This window comes from Asterias rubens, chromosome 1 (assembly GCF_902459465.1).
Source record: "Asterias rubens chromosome 1, eAstRub1.3, whole genome shotgun sequence".
NCBI lineage: Eukaryota > Metazoa > Echinodermata > Asteroidea > Forcipulatida > Asteriidae > Asterias > Asterias rubens.
Genome location: NC_047062.1, coordinates 20534763 through 20552392, shown reverse-complemented (window position 1 = coordinate 20552392; position 17630 = coordinate 20534763). Strand labels below are relative to the sequence as shown.

The 17630-nt window shown below is 38.0% G+C and overlaps 1 protein-coding gene across 1 annotated transcript; it reads right to left on the bottom strand.

Annotated features, from left to right (window-relative positions):
• Window positions 1–4033: 4033 nt before the first annotated feature.
• LOC117306966 (gonadotropin subunit beta-2-like) lies at window positions 4034–15684 on the bottom strand. Its single transcript, XM_033791571.1, has 3 exons — window positions 15422–15684; window positions 12420–12640; window positions 4034–5682 (listed from the first exon to the last, which is right to left on the bottom strand). The coding sequence occupies exons 1-3, from the start codon at window positions 15489–15491 to the stop codon at window positions 5470–5472; spliced, it is 504 nt and encodes a 167-aa protein (XP_033647462.1). The 5' UTR covers window positions 15492–15684; the 3' UTR covers window positions 4034–5469.
• Between the last annotated feature and the right edge of the window lie 1946 nt (window positions 15685–17630).

Here is a 17630-nt window from a genome sequence, read left to right as displayed (position 1 = left end):
TTTGTAACTTTTACGGATATTCTTTCACTGTCTTGGGACTATCCATTGTAAGCCTGTTCCGATGTGGACAAAAATAGACCGTTGGTGTAAGCGTTTCTTTATGCGGTGAAGATTTATTTTAAGAACAAAGGGATGATTTGGGTTTTGAACAATGAAAAGATGTATTCAAATAAACACTGGCTATATCCTACATGCCAAGAATAAGCCCCCATGCATGCCTTAGTACACTCTGTTTGACAACTTAATATATTTCGGGATGTCCCACGGGTCGACATCATCAGACTATATATATGCTTGATGTACAATGTACATGTATAGTGTTACGCCGAAAGCGTACTCAATCATTGTCATATTATTACTTTCCAATGGATGACAGATGTAAACTTGTTTTAAAGTTTAAAAGTTCGACTTCAGGAAAACAATTCAATATGAATTATTAACAAAACAGATTTCGGCCATCTGACAAGTTGTCTTGGTTCCAAACCCTCTACCCAAATTTTGTCCCCCAAAAAACTTGGCGTCCAATCTTTTACCCAACGTTGGTGCCAAACCCTTTACCCAAATTTTGCCCCCAACCCCAACTGAACATGGTTTAGTTTAAGCCAGGCCTATACTTATAGGTTCATGAATGAGACTGCATTTAGGCCAGGGCTAGATTCAGGTTAATGAACGCGGCAATTCAAGTTACGGGCTGTACATTTAAGTCTCGGGCAAAACTGCGGTGTCACATAGCTGTACAGTGCGTTCATTGGCTAATTGACAAAAAAGGAGGAGGGAAATGCGGGGTAAAAATATCGTATTTTACACCTTTTTCCATTTTCCATTAACCATGGCTTCTCCGTTATCATTTTGTTCTTCCCTATAAAGAAGACGTTATCGCTTGGTAAAGTGTTTTGAGACTGGGCCCCATTTTTGTTTCCGAAATTCGGCTTGCTGTTAAGCACCAATCGTTGGGTAACAATATACCTCCCAGTTGTATAGCAAGTATACATGGCTCCCGCAATACGATACCTACTAATGAGTGCACCCCCAAGTTTCACTTGAAATTAGCATTATTCCCCTATTATTAATGAGGACAGACGTGATTGTGAACACGAGTATTCTAATTCCCCTTCTTGTATCAGTGTCAGCAGTGCAACAGACTTGACCACACTGTAAATTGGCCATGTACATTCATTAGAGGTTCTAAAAGATTGTTGAGGTTACCACACTGCCCGTGTGAGTTGGGCCGAATCGGTTCTCTTTGGTTGGTTTGTGTCTATGTTTTGAAACAATATTTATATGCAGTTTGGTTTAACTCTTGATCACAACACTGGAACTGTGTTGTGATCAAGAGTTCAACCAAATTGTATCTAATTACCAACACAGTTGAACTTTCACGCGAGTATTTATATGGTTTTTTTAAGGCATACTCCCGTTTTGGGTTCGCTTTGGATGTTTCTGTGTTTTGAAACAGTATGTGTGGTTTGTTGAGGGCATCCCACTCCCGTTTTAGTTAGGCAAAGGGTTCGCTTTGGGTGTTTTTGTGTTTCGGAACAGTATGGTTTGTTTAGGGCATCCCACTCCCGTTTTAGTTGGGGCCATCGGCTCTCTTCGGTTGGTTTGTGTAAGTTTTAATTATTCAGTATTATTTTGTGGTTTGCAGCGAGCTCTCCTGTTTGAAGGGATTTCCTGCCCGGAAATGTCGCTCTCGTTAGGGAGAACAATATTGTTGTTGCTTTTGTTTTCTTGATGTGAAAGACAATGGACATTTGGAACATTTAACTGTAACACTCGTTGTTTTAGTTTGCTTGGTTCTCTACATCAAGATGGTAGTGTATGTTCATGATTGGTCCGTCCAAAGAATCTGCTTATTTTTGGTATTTCTCAAGGAAAAATGTAAAGAACGTATATATTGATACATCAAATAAATCTCATGTTTGAATTATTTAAATTTAAAGTTTATTTTCCCCCACCAAATGAAACATTTATAGTACTTCTTCAAGTTCAAGTAGGTATGTATGGTTGGCCGTTAAGTCTAGCGGTAATTGCGAAGAAGGGGCCATTTACAGGTTTTTAGGTTTGTTTCAGTATGAAAGCTCCGTTGCAACTTAAACTAGTTTTCACTGATATTGCCGAATGATGGCTACCGTTTGGTGACATGTTCACAGTTGTGTTGTGTGCTCTTCTCGTATACAGTGATATACAGAGCCGGTATTCATTACATCAGTGAACGCTAAGGTTGCCGAGCTTCTCTCTCCGCATAAAAGCTTCAGCTCCCGCGTCATGTTTAATACTAGCACAACACGAACCGTCTTAAGAAAATAAAGATCACCCGAAGAAGAATATTAGAGGTGACTGCGACCATCTCGGTCCCTCGGCCAAATAGCTGAGTACGTGACTTACCTTTCGTTCCTTAAACAACGTTCACAAGTGATTCTAGAAAGGGGTTACAAAGTTCATGGATGTAGTATTATTTGAAAAGGTTGTACTGTTTCCACCGCCTGTAAATTTTGATTAAAAAGACCTGCTTGAACGAAAATGTCAAGTCGTGAACTTTTCGATGAATAAGGAAATCGAGTCATATGATTATAAAAAGTTTCAATTGTGTAAAAAAAAACAATAATTTTGTATGCCCTTATCCACAGCTTTTCTGCGAGATTTGCGAAAAGCCCTGTTACGTAATCACTCTCAAAACGTCATAAGTAGATAAAGCCGCTTTGTTGCAGCGTGGATGTATAACAAAACAAACTCCCACAAATGACGTCAGCGGCATTGTCCTTTGACGCCCGCTCTCAACGGCAGAAGTGTTTTTAGTTTTTCAAAAAACCTTTAGGTAGGGGCCTGATTTTTTAACCGATAATTACAAAAAGTTCAGAAGTGTACACATATCAAAATTACATTAAAATGGTGAACAAGTGCATTATAAACATTCCAAGTAAAAATACCATTTCTGTTGAAAACATTTCGCTCAGGTAGCTGTTTAAAATGACAGAGTTTCATGAGGAAATGGTTTGAAAGGGACTCCTGCCTTGAAGTGACTGTCGTGAGGTCTCAGCCAGTAGGCATCACATTGTGAAGTTTTCTAAATTGAGAGTTAGATAATCAAAGTTGCTTATTATAAGAACAGTACAATGACTGAATGGTTTTCTAGCGTCATAAATTACTTCGGTCTGTGTCGAAAATGAAAGTCATTACAAGAAATTGAAGTAACATGAAGCTGCCAATGGCATAAAGAGAAAACAAATCAAGTACTGTGAATTTAACTCTAGATTTAGTTCGAATGGCATCTTAAAGGCAGTGGACACTTTTGGTAATTACTCAAAATAACTATCAACTAACACCTTACTTGGTAAAGAGTATATGGGGAGAGGTTGGTAGTATAAAACATTGTGAGAAAAGGCTCCCTCTGAAGTGGAGTAGTTTTTGAGAAAGAAGTAATTTTCCACGAATTTGATTTCGAGACCTCAAGTTTAGAATTTGAGGTCCCGAAATCAAGCATCTGAAAGCACACAACTCCGTGTGACAAGGGTGTTTTTTCTTTCATTATTATCTCGCAACTTCGGTGACCAATCGAGCTCAAATTTTCACAGGTTTGTTATTTTATGCATATGTTGAGATACAGCAAGTGAAAAGACTGGTCTTTGACAATTACCAATAGTGGCTTTTAGTAATGTTTTGTCCGCAAACAGAGTCACCTTGATTAAACTCGAGTTGCACAGGTCTCTCTGTGAGTCTCCTTCATCAACGCGTCGCATAACGTCCCCATAATGAGGTAATATGATCCCCTCGTGTGGACCATAAGATGTGGAAATAAGTAGCTATGCAATAATTAGACAAGAGCATGATACAGTGGTTGAGGAGCGAATGGGAAGGCTTGTGGATGACTATCTTGAGCGATCGGTTAGTGACCTCACATGTCATCCTGACATATTTTCTTCAACTTTCATAATAATATTACAATCGTTTAAGCCCGTCAAAGTTTCCTTTATTACAATGATACAATAATGATAGATTGTTGTCTAACTCAGTTGTCACTCAAGTTAACCAATTGTGAGTTGTACTTTTTAAATTATTTTAATTCTTCCAAGTTCCAAAGTATTACCGAAACAATTATAACATGAATTTTAAATATTAAGTACTAAGTACTGGTAGCAATTACTTGGAATACGTTTAACTGTTCCAGTCTAAATGATGACGAGTTACATCTTCGTTTTATATCCTACCGTTAAAACACAACCAAATTGTAATTGTTGACCACAAATTCGCTAATCAAACTGACAAATTGTATGGTGTCTTTCATGGCATTATTACAATAAATGATTTTAGGTCTGCTGCCTGACAAACACTAAAAAAAAACTCCTGTCAGAATTGACTTGGATTCCGGGTCAGAGGGGACTTGACCCGTGCTTGGGTCTGGTTGACCCGGAAATTTTTCACCAAAACAAAATGTTGACCTGTATTCTGCATCAGTTTGACCAATACATTTGTGGGTAACTTTGAAACAGATTCCTGGTCATACTGACCATATGGTATCAGGCCCAACGGGACCCAGATCGGGTCAAGTCCGGGTCAAGTCTGACTTGGTGTATAACCTACTGAGTCAGAGAGTATTTGCATGATAATTTGGGCTTGAGTTAAATGGGCAGCATAGCCTTAGTGGGGTAACGAAACAATGTTGCCAAACCATTTCTCAATGTTAATTGGTGTACCATTGGGTGTTTCCTTTAGAACTAGAACTTCTGAAATTGTCTTATCCAGAGGTAAAATGTAAATTGACACAAGCGTGAGAACATATCTTGAATAGCCAACATGTATCACCGTTGCTTAAGAGAAGGTTGAATGTGGTATCCAGCAAACATTGATGATTAATGATGTTGATATGACGGTCTTTTAAACATTAGTGTTTGTTCAGTTGATTGTTTTACATTGGCCAAGGTTTGTCACGCCAACTTTATAATAGGGTAGGGTTCTTAAATCGACTTCATGAATAATAAAGTGGAATTTTGCGAGATACACTTAAATTGCAATGACGCATCTTGAATGAGTAACCCCAACCTCACACTTTCTTTATTATTTACTATTTATTTCTAATTTTGTTTAAACAATATGATCATCAACTAGTTTTCCAAAATTCGTGTTCTTCGTTATTTATTGTTTTTGTTCGACATGTATTGACAGTGTGATGTATGAGAGTCACGTTCGTTTTATAATGTAAGAAAGGGGACAAGAAACCATAAAGAACCATTAGATTCAGGTGTCATGGATTGTTAAACAATAACAGAATTAGACTGGTTCTAAAACAATCGTAAGTGTTTCGAACAAAGGATTTTAGAACAAATTAACAATGGGGTTGGCCCTTTGACTTCTAATTGTTTGTCCGCACAAAGTGGTGCTACTCATTGTCTGCCCTTTACTGAGGGTTAATGACTTTCAGGTAACTTATTGTAACCCAATTCTATAGACCTTCATCTATGATGTTTAAACTATCTACTTCTCTGACACAAAATAGTCCGGCCTGTAGCTATACTTAGTACTCGAATCGTCAATGTTGGCGCAGCCGCAGGATAAGGCGCTTTGGTACGTGTAGGTCGGGTCAACCTCGGGGTCGCAGTCTGGTAACTTGACTTTTACATCCTCGTAGTTGGTGAGAGTACACACTGGATGGTAGGCCTCTACGAATGGGGGATCTAACGAAGGAACCTGTGGAGATCAAAATAAAGTTTGGTTCAACAAATATGGTCCAAACTTGTTATATCTCGTCCAATAGGTTTGGAAAACTTGTTGTGTTTCGTTCAAAAGGTTTGGTCAGGAGTAGAGAGGTTTAACATAATATTTAGACTCGCGTATTCCAAAACGAGAAAACAGCTATTTTTCTCAATTAAATCAAATCTTCTTTTAAAATTATGTTGAGATAAAAGTTTTGAAAATAACAAAAAGTACCAATAGCGATTTGTGCAACAATGTCATTTGCTTATTAGGTAATATCTTGTACAATTCAAATCCTTTGTTAAAGTTGCCATTGAAACAAAATTAGAACTTAGGGCGAGGATGCTTGGTTTTTTTTCAAAAACCAAAACTGCGTAGTTGTACAAAAAATAAAAAATGCAAATAAAAAAATTTGTTGCACGTGTGAAAAGGCTTCAGGCCTGAAGTCTTTTTCATATTCAATTTAGTCAATCAAATTACCTCTTTCTCAAAAACTAAATTAAATCAAATCTTCTTTTAAAATTATGTTGAGATAAAAGTTTTGAAAATAACAAAAAGTACCAATAGCGATTTGTGCAACAATGTCATTTGCTTATTAGGTAATATCTTGTACAATTCAAATCCTTTGTTAAAGTTGCCATTGAAACAAAATTAGAACTTAGGGCAAGGATGCTTGGTTTTTATTTCAAAAACCAAAACTGCGTAGTTGTACAATCATTTGTTGCACGTGTGAAAAGGCTTCAGGCCTGAAGTCTTTTTCATATTCAATTTAGTCAATCAAATTACCTCTTTCTCAAAAACTACGTTACTCCAGAGGGAGTCGTTTCTCACAATGATTTACATCAACAACTCTCCCTTGCTCGGTACCAAGTAAGTTTTTATGCTAGTATATATTTTCAGTATATTTGTTGGGTATATAGGCCTACTATGGGCATTCGTATAAACCTTATGAATGAATTAACCATGTTCGTTTGACGGATTGTTACACGGTTTTGTGCTTCCTTTCTATAGTGCCAAAGTAAATTATATTTTATTGATGATATTCTTTGTAACATCACTTTGACCTTGGTAAACCCCTCAGCTGCGTTCAAACTATAAATCATTTGATAACTTTAAAAGGATTGTTAATGAAAGCAACACTGCATCTTGTAAAGAAGTTGTTATTTATTGAATGCCAGAGTCTAGTGTCTAATTGGCGTGATGTGTTAGTGGTTCGTGTTTATGGTTGTGCGTGTAGTCGTTACAAGTCCCATTGGAGTAACTGAATGGAACTGTTGAACCTTGGTAGAATTTCACAAAGATAGAAGACGCAACACTCTCAAATCTTCCCGGTCATAACTGGCCTGTATTAAGTATCAAATGAGGCCTGACCTACGGTTCAGGCTGACCCGTTAAGTGGTTAAAAAATATCTAAACCGGATTCTGCGTCGTCAGTTTGGCCCTTTCTATGGTAATTTTGACACAGATTACGGATCAGCCTGACCCAGGAATGGGTCAGAGTCAATTCTGACTTCTTAGTGTGAATGCTGACAAACCTGTTGATTCATTCATTGCATCCCACAACAAGCAGTGTCCGATATGAACACCCCGATCATACAGTCACGACTCTGATTTAAAGGCAGTAGACACTATTGGTAATTTACTCAAAATAATTATTAGCATAAAACCTTTCTTGGTGACGAGTAATGGGGACAGGTTGATGGTATAAAACATTGTGAGAAACGGCTCCTTCTGAAGTGCCATAGTTTTCGAGAAAACGTTGACAGATTATAGTGGACACAAAATCATTTCGAAGGATACCGTTTCCAGAAGCGCTGGGGGGTTGAAAATTCGATAGTCAAGAGTATGTCGTACCATTGAAGGATCAAAGATGACATCGCGATACTAAGGAATGTATAGTTGTTTTGTATACATGCTTCAGATGCTAACGCTGTAACTTATCAACTTAAAGGGGGAAGCATAGCATGTAGCCATACGTATTCATCCTATAACCATCATGCGCATGACGTCATCGGAGTAGGGCGCCCTCGGCTCCGAGGCAAAAAAAGGTTGTTCATTGGCCCATCCTTTAGCGCCGCGTGTATACGTACATGTTCGTTTTCCATTGTACGTTGGTTTTACAAGATGGCGGCTTGATGACGTCAATGCATAATACGGTCTCTTATACCCTAACTTTAAAGCGGCACTGACTTTGTAACCCTCTCATTTGACAATAATAAAGTGCGGTGTGCATAACACAAATACTGTTTATAAAATGTGTAATTTGAGCATCTGTTTTGATCGATTGTCTCTTTAACTCTTCGTATTATCAGTCTCATATGATTTGTACACACATAAACCAAAAGTGACTCCTTTTTTGTGACTTTTATGCTCAAAGTACATTATTTGAAGCAGTAATTCAACCCCGATTGTTTTGTATAGATCACAGTCCCTTCACTTCCCTTGATACTTCTACAAAGGCGGTTGAAAATTAATCTCGTAGTTATGCTCTTAAAATTGTTCATAGTATTTTGTAATAAAAATTGACACAAAATCTTCAACGTAGACATTTTATACCTGTCCAGTTGACAACAAATCTATGGACAAATTAAACTGGTTATGTAGACTATAAACCTTCCCATTTCGAGTTAAATATGTTATCTATATTCGGGACACGGTATATCAATGGATTTATTTGACATGACTAAATGGCTTGGAATTCGAACAGGGGAAACTTGTACCGTTTCGGATGTGATATAAAACATATTGATGTGACATTTAACACGGTTTATCGTGGTATCGCTATACTCTGGTATGTTTCAATCTACAGGCACGGTGTTGGAATCAACGTATCAATGACTCAATGGGTAGTAAAATACAGTAATTGCTAGTAGAACAAAATTTATGACACATTTGTGATTTGTTTTCCTTCCGATCTTGAGTGGAAACTGTTATTTCGCTCATCGGTTGTTTAGTTTTCTACAATGTACTATTTTTTTTTCAATCCTAGGTAGTGCGCTGCACAAACTGCGGTGTTAATATTGACACCGTTGGTGTTGTCACATATATATAGATAGCATTCCAAAGAGAGAGTACAAAATGCTAGGTAGGGTGTTAAAATAACACCAATATAGTTGTTTCGTTTAGGTTAACAAAACAAATATATAGATATCTGTTTAACATCATTCGATGTTTATTTGAATTCTTTCTTCGGTATTTATGTGACGACACCCATGATGGTGTCCTTTTCTAAACTCCCCGGTTTTTGCAGTGTACCTGCCGTAGTTTATGAAAAGAAGTGGAAAACAAAACATGATCAGGAAACACCTCCTCACCTCCCCTTTTTGCAATGTCTGCAAAGTGATATCAACGCATTATTGGTGGGAATTCAATATGGCAATGCATATAAGTGGACAGTCCGAGTGGCTATTCAGCAGCCGCCTTAAATAAAAATAACTTTGCATGTGACTCTGTAATGTTTGAATTGTGTGTTTGAATGCCGCCAAAACTGCTTTAAAATATTATAACAGTGTGGGAAGCTGCCGTGTAAAGTAGGGCAGATTGTCAGATTAGGTGTCCCGTTTCCCGCCCAATTGTTCATACAGTTCCTACAGTTTGAATAGAGTACATGATGTGTTTTCAAAATCCGTGTTCTAATTTTAGTCACTTCCATAAACTCCAGACCACACCATAGTGCTGGCCAACAACGCAGCTGTAATGGAGTGGAGAGTACACAATGTAGCAACAGAAACGTTTGTGCACTGCTATTCGTCTGCCGACAATACTTGCTTTCCCGCGTAAAACAAAAAGAACACGTGGGCTGTTAAAAAGACAAGAAGGGTTCAATTTCTTGATTAAGTAGGCGTCTGACAGCTTTGACTGTACGATGATAAATCAAAGAGGTGTGATATTAAACTGAAGCTACATCGTGGGATCTTTCGAAGTTAATAACCACAATAAAGTGACATAAAATCTACTAATGTGATGTATTTACTGAAAGGGGTGGGTGTGGTTTAATGAATGGGCCTTTGGGATGTATACATCACCACCATGCAACAAAAGATTAGGGAGAATATGATGAATAGAATAAGAATAAAAAACGCGTTCGGTTACACTGGCGGAGGATTCAAAAACAATCACAAAACTTTCTTACGGTAAAGGCTTACTGTAGTTTTTAGGAAAAAATCTCAATTCAAGTTAGCTGACTGGTTTAAAATAAAAGATTATATTGGACCTATTTCAGTGAGGTTTTTGTTTATCCATTATGCGCCAACTGTGAGTGACATTTTTAGAGTATTCATTTGTTTATTTTCAAACCAAATTGTGGGAACACGTGCGCATTTTCAAAACCTAAGTTCCACCCCTGTGTTCATAAGTAGGACAGTTCTTTTGAGAACTAAGTGATCTCCCAAATTCCGAAATCTACTCCGCGGGAGTGGAATAAATATCAAGACGGATTCTCGTGGGATAAATCTACACAGCAAAGTAGATGTATACACATGGTGTCATGCAAACCGACTTCACCATGAAGTGCCTCAACAACCCATATAGAAATACTATTGTGGTATCAAAACCGACAATCGATGGTATGCAATAAAAACCTTCCCCACTAAAAAACAGTTTCAATCACGGTACCTCCAAACACCGTCACAAATAGAGGAAATTCAATGCAGACCTCGTATACGGAAAACATTAGTACACTCACCCCCTTTTTGACAAGAGGCTGGTTTATTGATCTGAAAAAGGGGGGCTGCTCAATTGGTTTTTAATCTGTTTCGTGATTTGTGCGAGGTATGAACGAGGCCGGGGCATGGGTCTCTAATACCTAGCGCTAGGGTTTTAGGAGGATTGCAGTAAGAACTAAACGAACTTGTCAGGTCAATTTATCAAGACGAACTGGAAATATTACACGTAGGCCCCCCTATTCAGAATACAAGCTTGATGCAGTAATATCGAATGGCAAGATGGCTTTCCGAATTCTCTCGCAATTACTAGCGTTAATGACCACAATTCGTTTATTCCAAGAAATTAACTTAAGTGCATGAAATTGGTCTGAATATACGTGACACGAGCCAAATTAATTGAATCTAAAATAAAAGTAGTGCATAATTATATGGATTTTGTTTTAAACTCACATCTAGATCGAATAATCAAATTAAGATTCATAATGATAAACGTCTTAAGGGACGTTTTTATCCTGTGGAAGTAACTTGAAAGTCGTGTACATGTCTTAGATGCAGGCGAGACAGCTAAATATTTTAACAGTGGCGCCACATTGTCTCAATTCCTACGTGTTCCAGTAAAATGCGTGTTTAAAACACGCAGTGCGCACGTTGGGTTATGTCTTTGCAAATTGCCATAATATTTATCCGTACACTCTTTTCTTTTTCTCGGAAAAACATGTGTAAATATCAAACCAACCCACGTATGGCAACTACAGTCACATAGCACTTTCAGTACTTCTATAAATACAAGGGGCGCGTGTTTTGTCCACAGCGGTTCCCATTTGGTTTATTTGTGTAACCAAAAACCTCAGACGTACAAAAGTACAAAGGTGTAACCTTTTCCCATGATTTTGTCTTGAATAATCGTGGACGTATTTCAAGCGATATATCCATAAATTTCCATGAAGTCTGTTTATATGCTTCTTGTTAATATAACCTTTGGTAGTAATTAAGATAAAAACCAATGTTTGCAGGAAGACGGAGGGCCCCAAGTTGACAACCAGTGCGTTGGTTTGACGACTCTGATGCTGTTGTCTAATTATTATTTCATTTAGTTTCTTCTTTTGTGTGTTCGTTTGTGTGTGTTGGTCTCTTGTGTGGTTTGTTTTGGTTGACACTGTTGTTAATACATGTCTCGTGGCAGTTGGGACAATTTAATTGAACACGAAATGTGATTAATAAGGTGAGCTGGATTAACGTTGCAAAAACACGTTCATGACTGAAAACGTCTTGTTGTTGTTTCATGCCTAAGGCAAAACTTAAATATTGGTTTACGACTCGTTGTCATGTCGGTTTTTGCACATTGAGCCATTAAATAACATGGACTCAACTATTATAACATTAAGTGCCTGGAAAACTGCGATCGCGTAAAATAAGGTGCCGTTTTTGGACGCTGGGATTCTTCGTCAACTTGGCTTGTTCTGGAAGCCATGACTAGATTTAGACTATTACATTAGACAGTGTTCTGATCAAGCGAGTTTGGATACGGCTAAGGCTTATAAGCAACCCGGCCGTAGCCGCTGTCGAAGCGATCAACGACCTTTGTTTATAGAAACAAAGTGGCCACTCATAATAAAGATAATGTGGTAGGCTCACTTTGTGTGTTTGCCTGTGGTATAAACGATCTGCTATTTGGTCATGAATTACATCATACATGTAACAAAGCGGTTGTATGTTTTTAATTAAATAGGGGAGACCACCAATATGGGTCTATACGCCTCTCATAATATTCATGCATGACGTCATAATTCTTACCCAAAATGACCTCGATTTGGGTTAGAATTGTGACGTACTCATGCATAAGTATTAAGAGAGACGTCTAGCTAGCTCATTGGTAGGGCGCCGTCACGTTACCCCAGAGGTCGTTGGTTCAAATCCACTCTATCAACTTGTCTCTGTTCAACCCCAAATTATTCCAAATTTACCCAGTCATTTTCCCTTCAGTCATTTCCCCGTTGTGGTTTAATTATTGTGCTAAATGGAGTAAGTAAACAAAAGCAAATAAAAATGTTCTTTGGAATCAATCACCTCGTTGGTATCACATCGTCCCCAACATCCAAACACCACCAGTTCGTGCGGCCGGCAACCAGGCTTTTCCACTAGATGCTTCATAGCGGTGTGCACGTAACAATTCGTTGTGGTGACGGGGTTGATGGCCAGTGCGCATGCCCACATCATCACCAACGTGACCATGACTATGGATGTGTATGCTGCTCCTTGGTCCATGTGGATCTTTCCTGGCTTAGATCCTTGAACCGAAGAAAAAAAAACATAAGAATATTTTCATAAAATTTCGTGATGAGTTTTGGTCTGGTTGACTTTATGTCTATCATTTCATTTCAAATTATTTCATTTATTCATTATGGTTGTGAAGTCAAGGACCCTAAAAATGAACTTAATCAATGTACAATACAAGAAACCAAATGCTTTTTATAACAAACGGTTTCAAACGCTTTTTAAAGACCAACTAGACCGAACCAAGGCAACGTGTTCCTTTAATAAGGCCTGCACAGTCTATTACAATCTTTACCAATTTATGCATGGAGGTCAGCCTGTATTACGTTTAATTCAAAACACGGAGATACCATTTTCCAATGGTATCAATCAACGCCGGAACCAAGGATTCAAAATGCAAATGTTCACATAAAATAGTGACCAAAAAATACTTCACCCGTTACTTTATTCAAAAATACATGAAATGGCTGGCCCCCCTTCATTTGCATCTGATGAAGTAGTTGGTGCTACGAAAACAACATCATTTTTTTTTAAACTGGTTGGTTAGTCTTTTTAAGTGCTACCACCTCCATTGGTTCATTTTTTTTTTGTATTTTCTAGTATTGAATTAAGGAATATCAATCAAAGGGATTTTGCTACAAAATCTGACGAAGAAGTGTTGAAGCGCGTCTTCTTATTGCACGACCTCATGAGTGGACGGAGATGCCATTTAAGTGGCAATAGAGTTTGTTAGTCATCTCTTAATATTGCTTGGCTGATGACTGGTGACAACGTGGCAGTTGTTGGCTGGTGTCAGCTAATGTGTTTTCCACTTTGAGAAATATTGTTGGGGTGGATAATTCCTGGAAACGGCATAAGACTAATTGTTTTGTTTTTATTTTGTGTTTGTTGGTATTTTTTTATTTTTCAAAAGGGCAATCGGTGTTAATAGCAGTGCTGAGTCTTGTGGACATTTGTTTTTATTTTTTGGACGTAAACTCCGAGAAAAGTACTCGTAAAACTACTTGTAAAAAAGGTGTGTTTCTGGTTTAAGAAGGTTTTTTTTCAGTTTGATTTGTTATGTCCAATTAAAACTGATACATTTTTAACTAAATGGTAATATATATATACAAATGTTATGATTCTCTGTTATTTTGATTTTTATTGAAAAATAATGACATTTTGTAACAAACCTTCACTTTAACGATCATCTTAACACTTAAAGAAATAGAATCTACTGTACAGGGACACTCATACCTCGTCATCTGACAAATTGGTTGTCGCAATCAGGTGGATTTTTTTTTTTTTTTGCCGGCAAAACCTGCGGGCATGTAGTACTTCCGACGGAGAAAATAAAGTGGTTGTGACAGATTGGTTTCCGTGGATGGAGGCACTTAAAGATGTGTGTGACATTAGGCAAAACAAAAATGGTCGTCCACTCCCTCATCCTTTTTTGAGGCCGCCATCTTTTTTCTTTTTTTCCTGTTTTGTCTTTTCATAACGACAAGTTTTCTGTGTGGTTTTTTTTCATTAAACTTAACCATTTGTAAGTAGGCCTACTCATAACATAAGTAGTGACTTTAAAATAAAGAATTGGTGGCCAGTTTGAGTTAAAATGCTTGAAAGAAATAAAAAGGCACTCATCCTCCTCTTTTGGAAAAACCCGGACGATCAACTGGTATTTGTTTTTACTTGGGCCTTATTCCACATCACCGTGCTCTCATCTATCCACCATTCTCTGTATATGATTTAATTTAGAATGCTGTAGCAGGCTTCCTATAAGCCACTTCCAAGCTTGACGATGATGTCTCGATACAGAAATTGAGAAGTACGTATCCGGTAACTGATCCGGGTATAAGTATAGAAAGCATCAAAGGTTCACAGGCTTGTACAGCGTCTTCACTCCCCCCCCCCTCCCCGACCTTCTATATGAGTCAAGTGTACCAACCATCCCCTGAATTAACAACATAGTAAAGGGAATGTCGTTTATAACGGCGTGAGTCGTTATCCACTATATAGCAACTTGCAGGAATGGTGAAGGAAAGCAAAGTCTAACAATACACTGTACAAGTATTAAACGAACATTATAGAGTTGGTTTTTGCTAACAATACAGTTGCAGTTTAATCCCCCACTAAACTGACAAAACCTGTAGAAGTTTGAGATTGGAAAATTTGTTTATAACGATGTGAGTCGTTACACTTAAATATTTAAGTTTGTATGTTAAGGTTACACTAAACATACACATACATGGAGTTCCAGACACAAACAAGATCTCACGTGTGTCATGAATTCCTGAAAACAAAAGGTGTTTGTATTTACCGCGTTCCTTTATAATTCGGTTTTGAAGTTATATCGCCCGGGATGCAGTTTTGATTTAAGCAAAAAAGGCGTGTTGTAATCTACCAATTTTTGGTGAGTAAGTAAATTGTTTTACGTAATATTGATCAGTACCAAGGACAGTGAACGTTAACATAACGAAAATAAAATAGCATGTGTAGTTTCAAAATATTGTCTTCGTAAATTTAAATCAGGAGAGTTCGTAGGTAAGAAAGCGTCCATTAAATTTATACGTTTGTCTAGGAAAGTTACATGAATTAAACATCATATATTGTCCCTGTAGTTTCATAGCGTAATTACAGCATGGAGGTATACAACACATTACTCTATGCATAGTTAACAATGAATAATTGATTAGTTATTATATGCATTGAATGTGCAACCCTAGCTGTACTAAAGTAGGCCTATGCCATTGTGGACGACAGATTAAATTCATCTAAAATAACAATTATATACAATAAATTACTCGATATCTAACCTTTAGAGTCCCAGGCCGAGCCTCTACGTTGAAGCAGCTGCCGTTGATACTGGAGGAACATCGGTACCATCTGGTCTGGCTGTACTGGTCGAAATGATGATTTCTCGGAGTCGAATTTTCGACAGTCAAAAATTAAACTTAAAAAATATATACCGGCATATATAAGACACCGTAAAGGCTTCTCGGTGATCAAGACGTTGAGACAGTTTTCTTTATCTTGCTTTTTATTGACTCGCCCTCAATGGTTGCTGTTAGGGCCCCATGCCATAGCTCAGTCTCGGAAATTGGGCATTGAAGATTTCACTTGGACTTACTGTTCAACAGAGCACCCATGGGGGACTTGTAAGAAAAAACTGAACTATTAACAAATCCAGGTTTTTTTGTCTCTTGTCGGTCAGCAAGTTGGGTATGTCACTCAATCTTCTAGACCCCAGGCCCGGCCATGGTCTGAGCTGAGCTTCCTTGATCTCTTTAATACCGTACCGCGAGCGCATTTCCCATCGCATTAAAAGGGATTTAAGTGGCTTGTTCATCCACAGGTTACCCTCGATTTTTGAGTAAAAATAACCTTTACTCTAGAGCCTACCCATAACAACAAACATAGTTAGTTGATTGGTTTTTGTCAGATAATGATGACATTTTCCCCAAGCTAGCCCATAGGGGATGACATTTTCGCACTGAGCCCATAGGGGATTGCGTTTAAGGTATGGCAACTTGGAAGAATGGTAAATGATAGAAAAGTGTAACAATAAAGTGCTAACTTGTACCAGCCCGAGTCCGCATAATCTGGGACCAATACATTGTAAGATTGTCCTCAATGCAGAGGGTCGACTTGACCACCAAATCGTTAGATTGCCTCCATCGGAGGGTCGACTTGACCACAAAATCGTCGTTTAAACTGGTCTATCAGAGGGTTCGCTTAGCCACCAAATCGTTAAATTGTCCTCCATCATGAGGGTCGACTTGACCACCAGGATTTTCATGTCCTCCATCAACCATGAAACGGGCCAAAAACAACAAAACACAATGTCATGTCCGCTAAAATGAATAAAGATTCACACGTGCTACTAGATTCACATGGTACCTTTGAACATTTGAGTCCTTTTTGAAATAGCTCAGAGAAAAGTATCAACAAACTTTCATAAGAAAAGATATCGTAAGGTTTGGAATTGGACATAATATTCAAATTTCCCCAGACGCTTGTTTTGTGATGTATTGCCTGTAGTGCTATAACTGCTACTTTATTTATCGCCACCACGCTGTCACCTTGAGGCGTTGAAAACACATCACAGTGAAAAAGGGAATTGAAATTGAGGGATGGGGGGACGGTGAAATGAGCCGCTGTCCGAGTTGAATGCTACACCAAATTGCGCTTTAAACCTCGGGTGCGTTTTCCCCAAACACAAAAGTATTGAACACAATTCAGTCAACACTTCTTCATTATTGTTTATTTTCAACGTTCATAATCTTCTAAACTCGTGTTCTGTTTTGCACCATGTTGCTTTCCGAAGTGACCAATAATATTCGTTGATACGTGCATGTTTGTTGATGAACTGCCCGGTCTATACGCGACCTCTTTAATGTCGGCCAGCCTTAGTGAGAGTAGAGACGTAAATAGCACACGGGCTTGAGGTAAACTGCACTTGTTGGTGTGTATGCGTCAGTTTGTTTTGAAATCAAAAACTGCATCCATTTGGGACAAACATGTAAACCCCCACATCTGAAATAAACAGATTAATACCGGTAGCTAAAAAGGATCATCTCTATATACCCGTCAGATATTTTTTATCGTTGTTTAAAACAGTATTATTTTCCCTATAATAATAAGTCCACTTAACACGGTCTATAAGTGGTCTACACCGCCGGGGAACCAAAATGCTTGAAATGTTAAATTTAATGGTCAAGCTTGAAATGTTGTCAGCCTGGAGGCGACTGTCGCACCGGGGAACGGGGAAGTGAACATGCTTTTTTAAAGAATGTATTGCCTACACTAGAGCAAGTGTTCCTTAAAGGCAGTGGACACTATTGGTTATTACTCAAACAAAATATTATCATAAAACCTTTCTTGATTACGAGTAATGGGGAGAGGTTGGTGGTATAAAACAATTAGAGAAACGGAAAATCCTCAAGAACCAATATTTATTGCATAGGGAAAAATACCTTTGAAGAATTGTGCTGAAAGGTTAATTGCTATAACATAAAATAATTA